We start from the raw sequence: 18283 nt of genomic DNA on the forward strand, positions 1-18283 counted from the left end.
TCCATATCAGCGAGACAACAATCGACAGATGATGGTGTAGTGTAAAAGGTGAAGACCGTAAAATGATGCTTTGTTGTGGTCAACAGTAATGTTCAGAGTCAGTAATAACAGATAAAAGCGAAAAAGATTTCGTGAGGTGAAAAGCAAACCGCTGTGGCAGTGGCGATTGTCAATGAAACTCAAATTCGAGTCGCTCAACAATTCAAACAATTAAAATTCACCCCTTTGTCGGAAGTTACTGGCAATATGGAAACGCAGCTGAAATTGAATAACACATCTTTCATATATTTATTTAAATCCTGTTTTAATAAAAGGTATGCTTATCCACGAATTCATTGATCCAAAGGTACTATTTAATCCCCCTATGTTGAATGTATCCAAATACTACCGTTTATAAAGCCTGATTAAACCACAGAGAACTCGACGAGCGATTTCACTTTGATCCATTTACCATTATTTGAAATTGTTGGATCGAAACGAACAAACTTCCATTTGGACGCAAAAATAATCCCATCGAAGCAAATGAAATTTTGCCAACTGAATCACATTGATAATAACCGGACTAATCACTTCCAATTAATTCAGCCCCGCCAACATCTGTTTGCTAATCTGCGTATGTGTTGCAGTCGTGCGTGGTGCAAAAGCAAAACGTTTGGTAACACTTATCATGAATAAAGTGGATGTCAGTACAAGGAAATAAATTCTTTAAATGTTGGCTTGACTATTGTGAAAAAATATTTCTCAGTCACACTGATAGATGGCGAAAATAATACAACTCTTATATTTCATGATAAATCTGAAATTATGGGAATTTGTAGTGGTTTATTTCAAGGCCTATATAGAGTCTAAAAAATGGTAAACAATAGAATCTGCATGATGGAGTATTTTAATCAACCACCTACTTTGCCAGTGTGGCAATAAAAGCCACAGTAAAAGCTCCCGAAGGAAATAAAAGGCCCACACAGCTTGATTCATTTTTCAAGTCGGCTCTGATTATTTGCTCACATCACTCAACTGCTTGATGGGCAGCAGCAATAATAAAGTAATGAATGCATTGTTGATAAGCAGTCCCTCTGCACTTAACAACCCGCGTTGCGCCAGCGTGCCGCCTTTTTACGAGTTTCGCTATTAACCCCGCCTGACGTTGTCGGGGGCGAAATCGAGCTCACTTCACCCTGCCCAGACTGTGAATAATAAATAAATGAATCGCTTGGTCTCTGCACACCACTGCCGACGGCGAAACCAGTTGAGCTCCCACCACAAATGGCCTTTGATTGAACTGACGCCGGCGCTCACTTTGTGTAATTAACCACCGCCTCCTTTGATCCTTCATCCGCGGGCGCAAAGAAAGAAATTGGATCGCGGCCGGCTGCACTTGCCAACAAGCACGTAGAGCCACTCGATTGCGGAAATACTGGGAAAAGCATGAAAAGCGATTTTTCTTGTACTGTTACGCTTCGGAGAATCTAAGTAATCACGTTATTTCCACTACTCATGCTGGTTCGCGATAGTTTTTAGCTATTACAAATTACCTCATTCTATAAAAATTGACAGTTGAAAATAATGGCTGGAGCTGGATCCTCGCAAGAAATCGAAATTATTTCAAATCTGCAATGCCATGCGATAAAAAAATTATTTATACATTTTTTTCTAAATAAACTACTCCCTAGCTTATTGTTAATGGAGTATTTGCTTGGTGTTCGCATGAATTCCCCTTCAATTAGTTCAATAATAATTATAAATAAATCCATCAAGTCAAACCATCAAGTGATCACAGCATCAGAGATTATGCAACGCGCTTTGCGCAACAGTCCGGCCGGTTGCATAACTAAAACAATTTGTTGCATTAGTGGTTGAGCTGTTTCAATCATGAGGCGTTCTCTGCTGATTCAAATGTGAAACGGAATTAATAATTTGCACGTATGTATAATTTGTATTTCACATTCAACAATAACGCGAGTACAAAACAATCGGTTGTAAAGCTTTCCTCTACTATAAACAGATTATTAACAGTTTACACTCTGCGCTTATTAAGCAATATGTATTATGGTCTCAATCCTTACAAGCATATATTTTCCTAGCTGTCACAAATTCAGATGGAACAATCAGTGCAATTGTGGAATGCCGAGCTTTTCTCTTGCCAATTACCGGAACAAACTGAAGCTATGAAGGCAAACAAGAGGAAATTATGTCAGACTTGAAGAGGGATGAGTAATGACAGCATGTATTTCAGCACTTCTGCTAAATATAATTCTTCTTTGAGTAAAGAATAAAGGATAGCGTTGCGTCTGATGGAGTTTGTGTTCCCTTCAGACGGAGTTTCATGCCGTTCGATTGACACAGTAACGTGGCAGTTGTCAGCTTGCGAGGGCAGCCAAGCATTCGCCAGATCTAGCTATGTGCGATCAAAACAGTATGACACGCTCTAAAATGCTTTTAGTGTAGCCTAAAGAGTTGCTATTAATTGTTTACATCAAGTTTAATTTTTGAAGTTCAAACAACGAAATATGAAAGTCACAAAAAGTTATTTAGGAAAATAAATATCACTTTGTGACCCGTTAGAATGAATGCTCATTAATTAATTTTGACTTTATTAAGAATGCAGGAATATCACCTCGCCAAAAGACAATAAAGATATTATTATTATTTATCATTATCAGTAGAATAGTTGAGCACTGCCATAAATACAGTCAATTCCAATGTCTAGCGGATTTTCCTTCGCCGGTTTTTTCCCGTTTCTCTCACTCTCGCAAGACACTTCCTTGCCCGGCTCAGGAGCTGTCGGCGGCTTTTCGACGGCGCCTACTATGACGTAAGCCAGGATGGTGACCAACTGTTGTCAAAAATTCCCTCGTTAGAGCATCAATGTTCATCGAAGCGAGGATCGGGAACCGCAGCTCACTTACCGCGAACAGAGTCGACAGCAGCACGAAATAGGTGGACGCCCTAAAGCCGAGCGAGTTGTACAGCAGTCCGGACACGAAGGGGCCGACAAAGCTGCCGAGGCTGTAGCTAGCCGAGAAGAGCGCCGTCATCAGGCCAAAAGTCTCGAGATCGTCGTCGTAGCCGTGCTCACTGCAATCAACGCAAACAGTTCATTAATGATAACGACCGCCGCCTCCGGCCAAAAGCTGCTCGAGTTTCATGCCAAAATATACAAATTTTCGCACATTATCTGAGAGCGGCAGGCAGCTTTGGCTGCAGCGCCAAACACTAATTTTATTGTAAGCTCAAATTACTCACATGAGGGCGCTAATTCCATCCACAAAGCAGCCACCTAAAACGCAGGCCATTCCGAGGCCCGCTACTACCAAGCCTGCGGCACATGCGGGCCAGATTCTGTGTGTGGAAAAATTCATTAAGTCCTCCAGACTTAGCAACAAAAACTCAATTTTCAAATTGCACTTTAAAATGACTGTTTAATTAAAGCTATAATCTCAAGTGAAAAAAATGCTGGGATTGGTTTTTTACTGCAAAATGCTACACGACATGTGCATGTAATATAAACTAATTTAGTTAATAAAAGCGCCGTTTATCTGTAGCCAAAAATAATATATAGCTATTCCTTTTACTTTATATTTGAATCTTTAATATTTAAGTCACGTTCTGCACATTTGCACTATTTTCAGGCCTAATACCAAGCTTAATTGTGGCTTTAGGTGAGATACATACACTTTTACGTGCACGAAAGGAGCAGGGCCGATGAACATGGAGCCGAAAAAGATCGCCACCAAACCGATAGCGGTGAGCAGAAGGCCGGGAACAAACTTATCGCTGATCTGGCCTGCGATCGGCATCGCAACCATTGCCGTGCCAAACATCAGCACGAAAGTCACGCTGATTTCCAGAGGGCTTAGCTGAAACTGCAGGAGGAAAATGCAGTAAATAGTCGAATTCACACGTTTAATATTATATTTCAGAGGACAGTCGATCCAATCTGATTACACCTCCATTTGCAAAATGTTTTATTCGTTTTCTAATTTCAAATAAAATAAATAAAACCTTCAATTGTTAAAACCGACCGCAAAAGGGAATAAAACCACAGCTTACTACACTGTCGATATTTCAACCTTTACCTGTTTATTTCTACCTAGAGAGTTAAAGAGGCTTTCAAAGTTGATTAAACAAGACGTCAGGTGTGCTAGTATGAAGCAAGCTTCAGCGTGTAAAAGAGGCGCTAACATGTATGAGGGCGAGGGGGAAACTCACCTTTAGAAGATGCGGTTGGAGCACCGGAGCGTAAAAGCTGTAAACCGAGGTGGTGACCGCGATGCACACCATATTCACTTGGACGGCAGTTATTCGCAACGAGCTCACCACGCTAGCGACTGAAAGGAGACAAGTAGGTGTACAAATTCCAGTAGCAGGCGGAATTTCCATTCCCACTGAATTATTAATCAGGGTGAAAAGATTCCTGATTAGGATGTGCTTGTCTCCATTAAATAGCACCCCACAGAGTAGGAAAAACCACACCCTAAAGAAGTCGTAGATGCAGACGAGGCAATTAATTAGCTCGAAATTTGAAACGAGGACTCTTTTGATTTTTATTAAAAAAATTATCTACTGAAATGCAAATATCAATTTAACTTTAAGTGTTTATTTTATTCTCTCGTATTTGCATAATTGATTAAATTAGAGAATGCGCTATGGGGTGGTTCATTTGCATGACTCACAGTTCATTTTATCCGTCTCTCTGCCTAGGGCCGAGCTCGAAACCAGACCTTGTGGAAGCAGACATGGTGCGAGATAGCTGACTAACAACATTAGAGCGCCGACTGACACAAATGGCACCATAAAATTGGTGTCCTGAAAAACGTAAATACGTTGGATATGTCGATAAAAAAATCAATATCACGTCGTAGCAACCAGATGATGAAAATGAGGTGCTTTTTTATTTCCATCTTTAAAAGTGGGGCAATAGCAAAAAGAGGCAAAAAGGAATCTGGTGAATAGAAATTTTTCTTTCTACTGGAAAATCCAAAGGAAAACAAATCAAAACTTATAAAATTATCGAAAGTTATTTTTAACAATTAAAATCGATGATAGTTTTTATTTTCAAATTAATATATGTATTATATATCTTAAATTAAATTGTATAAATCTGTTTCTAATCCTAAATAAAATTTGCTTTTATCAGTGCATTCCTGTTATAAACAATATTTGATTACCTGAAGTAGAATGGAGCCCGCTACTGGACCAATTATAGAGCCACAACCATAACAGAACTCGATAATAGTCTGCAATCATAGAAATTCTGATCAAAGTCTGTGACGTGGCAAGGTTTCAATTAAAGATTTTCAACCAGTTTCAAAAGCAACTCATAAACATTGCAGTTTACCACAAAATCTGTGTGAATTAGATCCAGCACTAATTAGTTTTCCTTTGCACTTTCCCATAAAATAAAAATCTTCCGTGTCGACTATAACGACTCGGTGTGCTGGGAAATGTGTTTGGTAACAAACATTAGAGCGGTCGCCGAGCAGTTTAAACAAACTGGCAAAAGTTTATTGCTTCATGCCGGGATTCAAAGGACGGCGAGTTAATTCTAATTACGTAAGTGCAGGCGACCGAGTTAGGAAAAGAGGCGAGCACCACGGCAAACACACTCATGTAGACAATGGCGGTGCCGACTGCCTCGACCATCCTGGTTGTCAAACTGACCCACAGAAAAGTGTCCGCCGATGTGGCCAGGTCAAGCAGCCTGCAACAAACCAACCGATAAATTGCCAACGAGAACTTTGATCTGCTCCACTCTGGCTCCGCAGGCTGCGGTTGAATTTCATTAAAACATGATAAAAGACATGAGGATTACACGGGGCGAAGCGCCCGAAGCTTAGCGAGCAGAAAACACGCGGCATTAAATCCAGGCCTAATCTCGCGCGTGCTGAAGATTTATGCTATTTCTCGTGCTTTGCCTTCTGTCTGCACCGTGGTAAATTATTATTTTTAAAGAAAATAAATAAACGCCCTTTTATCACGGCGGCAGGAAAGAATTTGCAACTTGCATACGCGTAGACATCTGTTTTCAGCGTATAAATATTCAACGCTATGAATATTAATGCTCTACGGGGAATTGATGGTTTTGTTACAAAATTCGTGGCAGCTCCGCCTGAACCGCGGAGCGTCAAATTTCCGAAACAATTTTCCTGTTGGATAGACGAGTCAATAACGAGCGCAGGAAAACTCGGCTGGAGATCAATGCAGCGCAATACTCACCACCCTGTGCAGAAAATAAAGGCAGGCGTCTTCGAATCAAGTGACACGACGTTCGTCGTAAAAAAACAGACAAATGTTTGCGCGCGGATCAAAAGCTGGCGCGAGGGCGAGGAATTGGAAAAAAGTGTGACAAGCGGGTAAAATCGAACATTAAGAATGACGGCTCTGTACACACCCTATTGAAATGTAGCACATGCCTGTCAGCAGCATTCCCAAGTGAATGGACATCGTGTATCCCATCCTGTTGATCTGGAACGAGAGACAAAGGTTCGATAAAAATGCAATTGCCAGAAGCCGCCTGGGAGTTTCAGCGTCGAGCGAGGCGTTGAAATTTTCAAATCACTATCCGCGTGCACAAACCGCAGTCCCGTGGGCGATCTCATTAATCGCGTGTGTCCACTTTTTATTTATATGAATACTCGTCTGCTTTACGGAAACGCTCGTGGAACTACTCTTTTTGATCGGTACGGCTGTAATCAATGCAAAGCACCCGCTCTGGCATAGTTTTAATGTCTGTTATTAATTGGTTTACATTTTCCCATTTTTGTGGCTCACAAGCCTGCAAGGACATGGCGTGAATTTTTGAAACGGGCCTGCAAGTGAAATTTGTATGAAAATAAATCCGGGATGTGAATGTTACTCTCCGCCAGACCTTTTATGAGTTAAGAAAGGTTTCTAACCAATTAGAACTGCAGCACTAATTAACTTTCAATTAGCTTTGTATTTAAATTTTGCATCCAAGTCATCTTAATTGAAGTCAAATAATTAGCAAAGTAACAAAGACAGAGTGAAAAGTTCAGTCAAACTATAAAGCCCTTTCTTGGATCTCTTTTATATTGCATTCTTAGAAACCTACCTATGTTTGATTACCGCACACACAGCTACAAAGAAGCCATTTTTTGTTCAGATTCTGGTTGAAAAGAAAAGAATAAAAACTGTTTGGCATGCTAGCATTGAAAGTTTGCATTTATAATTATTTATATTTCAAATGATGGTATTTTTTCAACCTAAATTGACTTCAAGCGGATAAATTTATTTTCATTTGTATTAAATGACATTGCAATCGGTGAGAGAGCAATTTAATTGAAAATAAAATAGGCACTCACTTACAATTTTAGCTAAAAATGGACATATGAGAAAAACAGTCAACTCGTATATGGAAAAAATCGCTCCGATGCTTGCCGGCGACACGCCTTTGGAGATGGCCTGAAAGAAAAAGCAAATGTCACAAGCAAAAGAAAAACAAAAACTTGTTTTGAAAGAAACCCCGGCGATAAATCTCTTTCGCCGCAAAGGAAGGTGTAGTTGTCACCTTGGTTTATTTATGGCAAAAAGGGGAACTTAAAAATATAAGCCTTATATTGGTTTACCTCTATTGGAAGGGAAAAGTTGTGAATATTTTCTTAATACATATTTAATTTAAGTCGAAATGATGGATCTAATTTTCCTTCCTCCCAGATTTTTGTTACACACCTCAGGTGGGTAAAGCGGCGCCTGGAGTGATTTTCCCATGGCCCGGGAGAGGTGGAGGAGGCCAAGTGCTATCAAGATGCGCCACTGTTTCCACGTGAATTTGTCGGAAGCGGCTGGACTCGAAGAGAGGACGGACATTGCTCTTTTGTCGTCGGTGAAAACTTCTTTCTCCTTTTATGCCTCGCTTTTTTCTACAGCTCTAATCTGCCAACTTCGCCTGCTGCAAATAAATCACGCGCGCGCGCGACGAGTTAATATTTCACTCGAAATAGGGTGGAATGAGAAGGGTGTTGAAAGAGCTTATTCATTAAACTCAGTAATGAATGGACGCCGTCTCGCTCTAATCACTTTTTGAGTGAATCGCGATCTGGATAAAGAACTTACGTTAGCAGGCTTTTTCTCCTTCATCCACTTAGTTTGTCATTTCGCATTCAAAGAAAATGGTTCTTTTGCAGGCTAGACGAGAAAAGGTCCGTGTTTGCCTGCGCCGCATTCAATCCGAGATCAAGATTTAATTTTTTGCCTTGGCGTGTATTGCGTTTTTCTACATTTATTTTTGCTCGTGCATTCACTTGACATTTAGATTTATTGGGGGAATTAAATACAGGTCACTCAAAATTTGTTTAACGATTAATTGAAAATGGCAAAGCTTTATGAAGCTTACATACAACCGGTTTTTCTTATATTATCTTGCGTGATTTTATGTTGGCAGTCAATATTTTATTAAGTCGTTGCACCTCTCGTATTTCGCCCATTGCATTTGGGCACGCTTGGTCAAGGTGTTATTGATATCATCAGCTAAAAGAGTATAATAAGCCTCCGCCTTGTTTGAGAAATAGCCCTGTTGACGTGCGCGGTCGTCTGAAGCCTTGCAATCTTTTTTGGTGCCACGGTTAAATGAGCATCTCTTTTGCACATAGAAACTTTTGTAAATAAAAAATTGATTTTTTGCCAAAGGCAAACAACAAGAAATTGAAGTCTAAAAAGCTGAAAAATTGCAAAAGAAAAAAATTATTAAAAAGTACCCGGTTAATTTTCCGAAATATAGCGAAGTTCCCAATGTAGGCGGTATACCCATTCGAAGGAAAGAAAGTAATGCATGTGTAAATGACCTCTATGTTAAACCATTTAATTTGAAGCAGGCGGGGCAAAATCCAGCGTGCATGATATACCGAGACTCTTCAACGCGCTTCCAAGTTCAATTAAGCTAATCGACGATTAGCAAAGAGTTCATCTCTTAAGTGCTTTCAAGGAATTTTTAAAAGAACAGTACCTCAAGAAATATTGAATCACCTCTCTTTTAAACAATTATGTTCAAACTGATATTATTTTGTCTGGATATGGCAATGTATGGGGCAAAATAGCCCTGCAGAACCATAATAAAGATTACTTTGAAACTAAAGTCAAGCAGCTGGTTTTGCACCACCAATTTTATGACTTGGACGATTTTTTTGTCTGTGATTATGTTAAATAGCCTATTTAAATAGCCGTATTTTTAGAGCCACCCTTGTAAATAATCTCGGCTTTACAAAATAAAACTTTCTGAATCTGAAATCTATCACAAATACTGTACAGCAGCTGTTTCGGCCAAGCAGTTTCATTTTTCTTTCAAATTTTGAAACGCTTTTGTCTAAATTTAATGTATAGTACATACAATAGGTACAGTCAAGACAATAAAGTATAATAAAAACACTTCATCAATTGTTGTAAAAATAATTTATAAATAATAGTGGTTTTAATTGTTGTAATCATGCGCAGAATGGTAAATTATTCTGGTCATAGGTATATGAAAACAGTATTATTAATAACGCGAAATAGTCTGAAATTAGTTTAGTGCGGTATAATCATGTTGATCTTGCACTAATAAACTCATAAATATCTCTACGCTTCCATGAAATAATACAATAATAATAAACACAGTGGTGACTAACGTATTTTTCAGTCTTCTATTTGATATTTTGTTCCTATCAAACTGGAAAAAGTCTAAAAAATCTATTTACTCACCTCAACCTGAAATTTCTGTAGTGCACACAAGCTGGTCCGAGAACCTTCTTGTCGCCCCGCTTGTTTCTTTTCTCTGCTTTTTAGTTCATATATCGAAGAACTGAAGTGGAGGGGAATATCAGAGCAGCTTTTTGCTCGATTTTTTTGTTTGCTTTTGCTCCATTGATTGGTCACTATCCACTCTGTGTACCTGGTCACGTGAGATGAAAAAAAATCAGTCCGGCCATTAAAGGAAATTTAAGCTGACTAGTCGGCCTATGTTGTCAGTATCACTTTTCAACATTTCTTTCAAGAAAATGACTTGGAATTAGGGGATGACTTTGAATAATACGAGTTGAATGTTGCGTAGTGAACCGAACCGCTTTATTAGACTTATTTCTTTATCTATAATTCTTGAACTTATATTAATGATATACGATATAACGAAATATAAAAAGACAATAAATAATAATATAATGCCAAAAGACAATAAAGATTTATTATAAATTCATAGCGCAATTAAAATGCAAATCGTAGGAAGTTATTATGAGGATTTTATTAAATTCGATATCCAAAATATATTCATCTTTGCTCCTCATATGCAAAAGCGTTTCTAAAAATTGTAGGTGCAATGTTTGAACCAGCAATCGGTACTACAAATCGACCTGTTAAATGGTCACAAAATAAAACAAGGATTAAATTTATTAAACGAAATGAGCTGTTGCATTTTCAAGCTGTTTCATAAGTTTAGTATGTTTCTGACCAGATGTCAGCTCCAGATTGCGATTAAGCGTATACAAAAGTTCCCTTGGCTACATTTTTTTATCCGAAATCGAGAGCCGCTTACACCAGACAGATCGTATTTTATTTATAAGCAAATAATCCCCTTTTCACCTGCGCAATGCTCTCAAGTATAGCAACGACATGCCACACGGATATCCCCTTACAATATTATTTACCATTTGCAGCATATACAATGCATCATCATTTTATCCTTTATTCATGATCGGTTCTTGTTCAAAATAGCACAGACTCTTTTTCTGGTAGAAGCTGACCGGTACTTTCTTCAATGCTTCCGTACGATACGGCATCCTTGGTTTCATCAAAGAGGGCGATCAAGTTGTTTTCTGACGAAGCGTAACAAACTTGAAGAGTCATCACTGCCAGCTGGAATGTCATTGTTTAGGTTTGAAAAGTTAAATTGCTGGTTAAGACGAAAAATGTAGGTTTTCAGAAAGCAAAACTATATTATTTTCATGTTGCTGCGCACGTGATAAGATGGTTTAGAGGAAGATATTTATTTTTAAATATTATACCATCATCATTTTTCAGCATAAATTTCAAGATGGTGTGGAAATTCAACTGTCAGCACAATAAGTCGATTTTAAAAAGCAATTTAAACTATACTTACGGCAAACAAAATAGGAAACATAGCCAAAATTGCTGAATTGCTGAAGCCAACCAAGTCTGCGAGAAAGCCGAATGTGACATCTCCTAAAAGTGACCCCGTCACGTGCGAGACCACCAATACAGCAGTGACGACTCCGCAGATCGTGTTAGTGGATTCACGCTCAGTTTGCCTTCAAAGCTGAATTAATGTATCGAAAGCGAAACAAACATTAAACGCATTACAGTGTTTGATTGAGCGAAGCGAACACTGAGACGAACGACGTCGCGAATCCAAGGCCAAAGGCAATAACACCCATCACACCGACGGACCAGCTCCTGAAATTCAAGACGCGTGTGTATTGATTTCACCCATATTCCGCCACACCTGTCTGGACTTTAATCGAGGCTCATTTACGCCTACTGATTTGACTGGCTGATTTTCTTTCCCATAAAATGAGAGAGAGTAAAATAACAATTTGTGGTGTTATTTTTGCGTCTGGTACTACTGACAAGGGAATCTCAAACGAGTCTGCTGGACCGATGAAAAAGAGGCCAGTCAGCATGCAGATGAGCCCAGTGGCCGTGAATAACAAGGGCGGCGCTCCGCGGTCGCAAAGCGAGCCCACCACGCAGGCCGTTAAGACTGCTGTGCAATACAGCAGAGCGAACGTTGCCCATACTTCCATAGGGTTGAACTTTAACTAGAAAAAAAACACATTCGGATTTCTCTAGGGGCCATCAAATTTATTCAACTAACCTCAGATAGAAGGAAGGGTCCAATCGTGTTGTTGATGTAGCTCAGGCACATGCTTCCGACTGCCACAATAATGCTGCCGGTGCGCACCGTGTGCAGTCGGAAACTCCGGGTTAAAATTTCTGTTAAAAAGAGATCTCAGACTTAATGACAAAAAGAGAGCATTCTAAGCAACATATAAATCTATTAAGTATGATTTTGCACCATTTTCATCAAGCGAAAGTATTGCAAATATTTACATAGTTATTTTAGAATATCTCGTGATGTTGCTTAATAGTTGAAGAATATCTTCTGAATCATGTGCGATTTATTCAAACGTTTGACACAGGAAGGTGTCATCATCGTTTTAGAAATTTGTGTTTTTCATAATAAAGTGATACAATTATTGCCATAATTGCTAAAACCAAAAAGTAGAAATGAAAATTAACTGTGAAGATTGTAATGCATACAAACTGGTCCTAACCCATAATATGCAAATCAGGTTGCCATTGAATTTTGAAATATTATATCTGGTCAAAAACACGATTAAATTTGAAATGGCCAGTACCAGACTTGTGGCTAAGAATAATTCTTCCCAAACGATCTCTTTGTTGCACCTTGCTCCCTTAATTTGTTGACACAGAGTAAGTAATATTTTTAACGCGTTACCTGTTGAAATGAAGATGATAATTTTAAAATTATTAAAAGACTTGAATATAAAAATCGAGATTATGACCCTGATGAATTATTTGTCTTTGATTTTCATAATTAGCTTATAGAGTATTTTGTGTAATTAGTAAAGACCAAAAAAAGTGATTGACTTTATTCACCCCTGTAGTTATTGACTCATGAAAAAGTACAATGCCTAAAATAAACTCTCCAGAGTCTGCTAGTTGAGATAAAATAAGTCACTCTGGTCCATTATGTGTTTAATTAGAAATCTCCATCAACACGCTGTTGATCGCGCTGCTCACCAACACCCGACCGCAACGCATTCTTTTCTGGCAAGCAAAAAACCGCCGATTTTTTGCCTGACGCAAATGCACGTGACTGTCACAAAAACTGATCATAAAAAGTGTCTTGCGAAATTTAAGCAATATAAGGGCAGGACCAGAGCTGTCATTTCTTGTCTCGCCGGCATTGACATTCCCTTTTTGGTCATGTCGCGTGCCTTTTAAAATGAGTTAGCTTGACAAAATTTGTGCGAAAACTAAGCTAGAAAACAAGAGATAAAAGTTATTACTTTTATGAATAGTAAAAATAAATGGCATTTACTTTGAACAGGCGCGAGGATCTCGTGATTTGTAACCAAAAGGTCGACATCAGCGTCCAACGGCAGGTTGCAGGGAACAACGTAGGACACGCAAATCGCGGAAAACCCGAGCGCAATGTAGGAAATCTCGAATCGAGCGGCCTGCAGACAAACGGCGTCGCATTTCAAATGGAAGGAAGGGTGAATGCAACACGTGCGTCAAATGATCCAATTTTGAGTGTCATGCTTAACTTACGTACCTCTTGAGCGGAGGCGCCCAGCAGCGATCCGCAAATCAGTCCGAACGCATGGGGCACGAGAAAGCTGAGCTGGAAAACGATTTAAAGCGAGGCATGAACTCAAGCGGAAGATAATAATTTTTAATGCCTTGAAAGTAGTTTTAATCAAATTTTCGAAACCCGATCTCTTATACGCACATAATAGGTGGACCTGCGAGGAGGCAGAGCCAGCAAGAGGGTAAACGAGGCCATGTACGCCAGAGTGGAGCAAACCCCGGCCGCTAACCGGAACATGAAACTCAGAAACATGAACGCTTCGTCGCCAGCGTAGTTGTCAGCGAATCTGCCACAGAAGTAAAAATGTCATCTTCCTCTGGCAAAGAGTGGTTATTATAGTTGGGAAGGAAAATGCATGTGCGGTTAAAGTTCATGTTCATATCAAATAAGTTTGAGCTTTATAGAATCTGATATTATCCGTGACTTTGACAGCCTAGCTTAAAAACTGGCATATTTTGCTTCAACTTGTGTTACGCAGGTTCAGTTAGTAATTTTATGCGGATTGAAAACGAAACCGACTCTGGATAACCACATGCCAATGCAGTTTGTGGGAAAAAATTTCAATATTCCCTAATGTTTTTTACTTGCGGCATATTTTTTATTTTTATCTCCACGCATAATATCAAAGCGAACGTTCATTTTTGAACTCAACATTTTTAAATATAGAATAGGTTAATTTAGTTTTTCTAATTATATAGAGGCCATCATAGGCTTCTCGGTTATAATTTTTTTTTGCACTTTTTATCCATGTCCGAGGACCGGGAAGGGCGCGCACTGCACTAGCACGAATGCTGAAACCCTGGTGCGAATAACACCGCGAACGGATAACATGGGCGCACCAGGACGCACTGGGACCCAGCCCACTCAAGGGCCACTTGCCTCCGCACCGAGGACTGCATTGAAACGCTAGACATTCGTCCCGTGAAGCCAAATCACGCATGCTGGAAAGGTGCAAAGCAGCAAGTAGCGAGTCTAAGCAGCCCATTGAGCAATTTGAGCATTTCGAGTCACTAAACTAACCACTTTTTGCCATCTCTGACATTGGGTAGCCAGTATTAGATCTCCCAACTGCTCAAATACCTCCCATTGCTTTGAAACTCCTGAGAATGCCTTAACAATGCGAGCTAACGGGCTGGTTAATTCATAATCACACAAGTACTCCCCGATTTTTTTTTATAATAATGTGCAAAAATCCAGGTCAGTGTTTATTTGTACAAAAGTTCCTGTTATTCTCTGCCAGTCCTGAATATTAAACAAATATTGAACGAAATAAAAACAGAAGGGTGTTAGCAAACGAACCCCAATAGCATGAACGTCACGCCGACGACAAATACTCCATAGTGCACCGCCAGGCGGGAGCCGAATTTCTGAATCTGAAAGAATTGAATCACAACAGTCAGCGGGACGGAAAGAGCACCATTTGCATCCGGACCGAGAACACGCTGAGTGGCAGAACGACCAAAATGCCGAGTTCGTTGATGCCGAAGATGAGTCCGCATGTGCTTTGGCTCCAGCCTCGCGCCTCCAGCTGCGTTAGGACCAATTTAGTTCAAATGACACGCAGACGGTGTGAAATCGAATTTACCTGGGCGGTGCAGGCGAACGTGTAAAAAGAGCGGCAAACGGCCTGGCAGAAAAAGTGCAAGGCGAGAGGAACTCCGAGGGAAAGCGGCGGCTGCTGCGTCGGGTGCGGCATTTTTGCGCCTCTTTTCACATCGCACCTGCCAAACGAACAGAACAAACAGAGAATTTTATACCTAAACGGTGATTCGACGGAATGTGGTCTAAAGAAAAATAATTTCAATAAAAATCCTGTATTTGCAACGCTGTGTTTCTTTTTGGAGGACTTGTCCTCTGCTTTTAAGTAATTCTCTATATTATGCTACAACGTTTTAGTTTATTCCAACTAGAAATAAGACAGATATAGAAGTATAATTCTTCTGCCATTGCAAAAATTGATTAACAAGAATTGAATTGAAGCAAAATTTATATATACTTGTTTGCCCGTTCGATTTTCAAGAATATTGACTGTTTCCTAATGGACAAGCTGTGGCTCCCTTCTTCAAATCCCGTTGTGTTTCTTTGTGATCAATTTTCACGCAATAAGTTACTCTTTCAAAAAGCACGACAAGATGAAATTAAAGTACAAATTTTCGTGTTCACTTGCAAAATTGGAATATTTTTGCTTAATAAGGACTAATGTCATGTCTACTATCCTTATACACGTTACTGAATTATGGTCCACTTGAGAATAATTGCGTATCAAACTTGCAGAGTTTGGGAATTGCAATTTGTTCCAACAACTAACTCGATCAACCGCCCATCCGGCCGGTAATAGAAATAAGTCTTTTGATAGATTTACAACTTCAATCCAATTTACAGCATTCATGAACACCATGAACAAAAATGAAACTGGAACAGTGATATATGCACTTCTTTTTTGATTACTTATATTTTGTGTTGGTGGCAATGACGACACATTCTGAATTTTGCCATTGGAATATTCATCACTAATAGAATCAAAAAATCAGAGCACGATAACAAAAAAATTGAATTTACTTTATTTCAAACAGTATATAACGTTAAAAAACAATTACAACAGATTTCACTTAACGATATATTTTGCACCATATTCGTACACACGCTATCTCGTAAAATATTCATTTATGAGCGAATATTTCGTAAAAAAATATATCGCTTGGTTTTTTTTATTTCAATTTCAGGGAGAATGAACGAGAGGGACAAATTTTTAGTTGCAACACAGGTACTGGTTGGTTGTGAAGTCTGAATTAATCATGAGCATTGGCAAAACGAGCGTAAAATCGTGTAGGCACTGTCGAAAATTTCACGCTAGTCCGACGATTTTTCACCCTGTTTGACACTCTTTTATTTTTTACTCAGCGCACGAGAAACAAGCCTGCACACACGCGTTTGGTAGAAAAATCTTCACAAAACAGACGACAAAAGCAATTTTCTGCGAAAAAGTTCTATTTATGTTTGAGTGAAATTTGTGGTGAAAAAGTGCTGCGTTTACTAAAACCGAAAACACGGCTGTATAAAATTGTGATTTAGAGACTCACGGAACATCCTCGACTGGTCCCTCGTCTGGGACGATGTGCCTCACTTGCTGATCGCGCTTACTCTGGCGCGCCGGTGTTTTGCTGCCTATTTCGTTGGATTACTAAAACCTGTTTCCCCAGAGTGCGCCTGAAAAGTCGCTCAGGGATTCCTCTGACTGAGTGAAAAAACGTATCTGGTCACTCAAATCACAGGGGATTCTAAGGCCACGCTGATTCAGGGCTTCCTCCCGCGTGGCTATCATAAAAACCTGTTTTGTTTAGGTTTCTACTATTCGGCTCGCTTGACTATTTACTGATTAAAAGGTCATCTTCAAAACGTTTTCCGGGGTTTTGTAGCTTTTGCAGTAATCTATTTGAATAACTAATGAATAGCGGATGGATTTATGAACATGTGGCCAAATTTTGCGCTTCTCAGCAGGACTTTTTTGTCTCCAGAAATTATAGTCTTGAACAAATTAATGGCTTACTACCGTGAATCGTGCGTTTCCACCCGTCCGCCTTGCACACATTTGCTAGACCATCAATTGTGGAAAGATGGCAGGCTTTTAACAAAATTTATTAATGTTATTTCTGCAATATCTTGTCTGCATTGCGGTCATAAAATGTATGTGCGAAGATCCAATCGCAGTTCTCCACACTAAAATAAATCAAGGAAATTTTTGGGGCCAGTATAGAAATTACCGGAAATTACTAAGTACCTTTTGGAAATTTATTATTGCGTTAAATATTCGCCAGATATTAGAATTTGTGCCATTTTGCCGTAGTGATATGATTACCATTAGCTGCACAAACATTTCATCTAAATAATGTCATCGTGTAATGCAAATAAGTAATAAAAAGTTAATATGCAGGATGCACAATAATTGTCACCATGTTCTCTGTGCAAATGAACAGCACGCGCTTGGCATTCATTCGCGCACCGCCATAAAGAGAATGACGAGTTTCCGCAAGGAAAAAAAATGCTTGCTTTGGTCTTTTGCACTCCACTGCGAGATCCAGATGAGGAAATTAAAACAATATGTGCGCGCGGTCCAGGTTGTTTTGCAGATCCATCCAGCATCGCGCTCAACAGCCTTCTTCTTTGCTACCAGTCTGCTTTTTTTCCAATTTGCAAACCATCCGGCCGTTGTAATCAACGTTTGCTGCAGACGAAGTCCTCTTTTTTCCTTTTTCGCGGAATATGGGTTGGTTTGTTTACCCCCAGCATCAAGAAGAAGCGGAATAACCCTTCTGCAAATGACATCACAACCCAGACTCCAGGAGGCAAAAAATTTAAAAAATAAACAAAAATATTTTAGCTCGCAAAGGTTTTTGCTATACCACAAAAATATTATACTTTTCCGACTTTCGATCGATAAATTTGTTCTACACTACGGGTGGCAGTGTATTTTGTGTTTAGATAACTCGATCGATGGATGTTGTGCAAGAGCACTCACGGACCCGCATTAAAAGCAAAGGTGGGCCGCCACAATTGAATAGGACGTGCGAGTAAACACGTGATGAGTGTGGGCCGCGTGACCAGAGACAAATGTTTCTTGCGAAATTTGTGCGCAAAGAGCAAGGGGTACGACCACTAGCACGACAGGGAACCTAGCTCTTTTTGCGTTTCTGTGGCTTGACTAATCTCTGAAGAGCCGCAATTGTGTTATAATGAGATTTTAATTAGTCCCGCTGGTCGCAGGTGAACTAACGAGCATTTGATTCTATAATCTGTGCAAGACAGTTTCCTGGATTGGCGGGATTCTGGTTTGTGACGGTTGTTTATTTTTTTCTTATTATAAACTCTTTATTTCATTTACACATAACACTCACAACTTCGTAGTCACTTTTATGCAACTTTTTTAATTGAACCAGCTCAGAA

The 18283-nt window shown here is 39.5% G+C and overlaps 2 protein-coding genes across 5 annotated transcripts; both read right to left on the reverse strand.

The window, feature by feature from the left end:
- Window positions 1-475: 475 nt before the first annotated feature.
- LOC135948552 (MFS-type transporter SLC18B1-like) lies at window positions 476-9803 on the reverse strand. 3 transcript variants are annotated; one of them, XM_065497891.1, is made up of 12 exons: window positions 9694-9789; window positions 7690-7906; window positions 7327-7422; window positions 6392-6465; window positions 5554-5701; window positions 5169-5237; window positions 4674-4806; window positions 4210-4328; window positions 3673-3863; window positions 3244-3339; window positions 2907-3075; window positions 548-2833 (listed from the first exon to the last, which is right to left on the reverse strand). In XM_065497891.1, exons 2-12 carry the CDS (start codon window positions 7825-7827, stop codon window positions 2657-2659), a joined length of 1410 nt encoding a protein of 469 aa, XP_065353963.1. In that variant the 5' UTR covers window positions 7828-7906; window positions 9694-9789; the 3' UTR covers window positions 548-2656. The 3 variants fall into 3 exon arrangements, with proteins under 3 accessions (XP_065353964.1, XP_065353963.1, XP_065353962.1); XM_065497890.1 differs by having other exon boundaries at window positions 549-2833; window positions 7690-7909; window positions 9694-9803; XM_065497892.1 differs by lacking the exons at window positions 7690-7906; window positions 9694-9789 and having other exon boundaries at window positions 476-2833; window positions 7323-7674.
- Window positions 9804-10032: 229 nt separating this feature from the next.
- On the reverse strand, window positions 10033-16558 carry LOC135947673 (uncharacterized). Of its 2 annotated transcripts, none has more exons than XM_065496565.1 (12): window positions 16423-16558; window positions 14928-15063; window positions 14775-14870; window positions 14642-14715; window positions 13484-13628; window positions 13307-13375; window positions 13070-13208; window positions 11819-11937; window positions 11572-11762; window positions 11305-11397; window positions 11084-11252; window positions 10033-10839 (listed from the first exon to the last, which is right to left on the reverse strand). In XM_065496565.1, the coding sequence occupies exons 2-12, from the start codon at window positions 15036-15038 to the stop codon at window positions 10690-10692; spliced, it is 1356 nt and encodes a 451-aa protein (XP_065352637.1). In that variant the 5' UTR covers window positions 15039-15063; window positions 16423-16558; the 3' UTR covers window positions 10033-10689. The 2 variants fall into 2 exon arrangements, 1 of the variants encoding a protein (XP_065352637.1); XR_010575701.1 differs by having other exon boundaries at window positions 10698-10839; window positions 11084-11260.
- Between the last annotated feature and the right edge of the window lie 1725 nt (window positions 16559-18283).

Source organism: Cloeon dipterum, chromosome 1, assembly GCF_949628265.1.
Source record: "Cloeon dipterum chromosome 1, ieCloDipt1.1, whole genome shotgun sequence".
NCBI lineage: Eukaryota > Metazoa > Arthropoda > Insecta > Ephemeroptera > Baetidae > Cloeon > Cloeon dipterum.

Bases quoted from the DNA above. Each gene is read 5' to 3' on its own strand.
- LOC135947673 (XM_065496565.1), bottom strand. From the start codon at position 15,038: ATGCCGCACCCGACGCAGCAGCCGCCGCTTTCCCTCGGAGTTCCTCTC. The intron at 13,629-14,641 runs GTTCGTTTGCTA...CTTCTGTGGCAG, and splicing joins GTGACGTTCATGCTATTGGG to ATTCGCTGACAACTACGCTG. The intron at 10,840-11,083 runs GTAAGTATAGTT...ATGACATTCCAG, and splicing joins TGTTTCCTATTTTGTTTGCC to CTGGCAGTGATGACTCTTCA.
- LOC135948552 (XM_065497891.1), bottom strand. From the start codon at position 7,827: ATGTCCGTCCTCTCTTCGAGTCCAGCCGCTTCCGACAAATTCACGTGG. The intron at 5,702-6,391 runs GTGTGTACAGAG...GGTTTGTTGCAG, and splicing joins ATGTGCTACATTTCAATAGG to GCTGCTTGACCTGGCCACAT. The intron at 4,807-5,168 runs GTAATCAAATAT...TACGTTTTTCAG, and splicing joins CGGGCTCCATTCTACTTCAG to GACACCAATTTTATGGTGCC.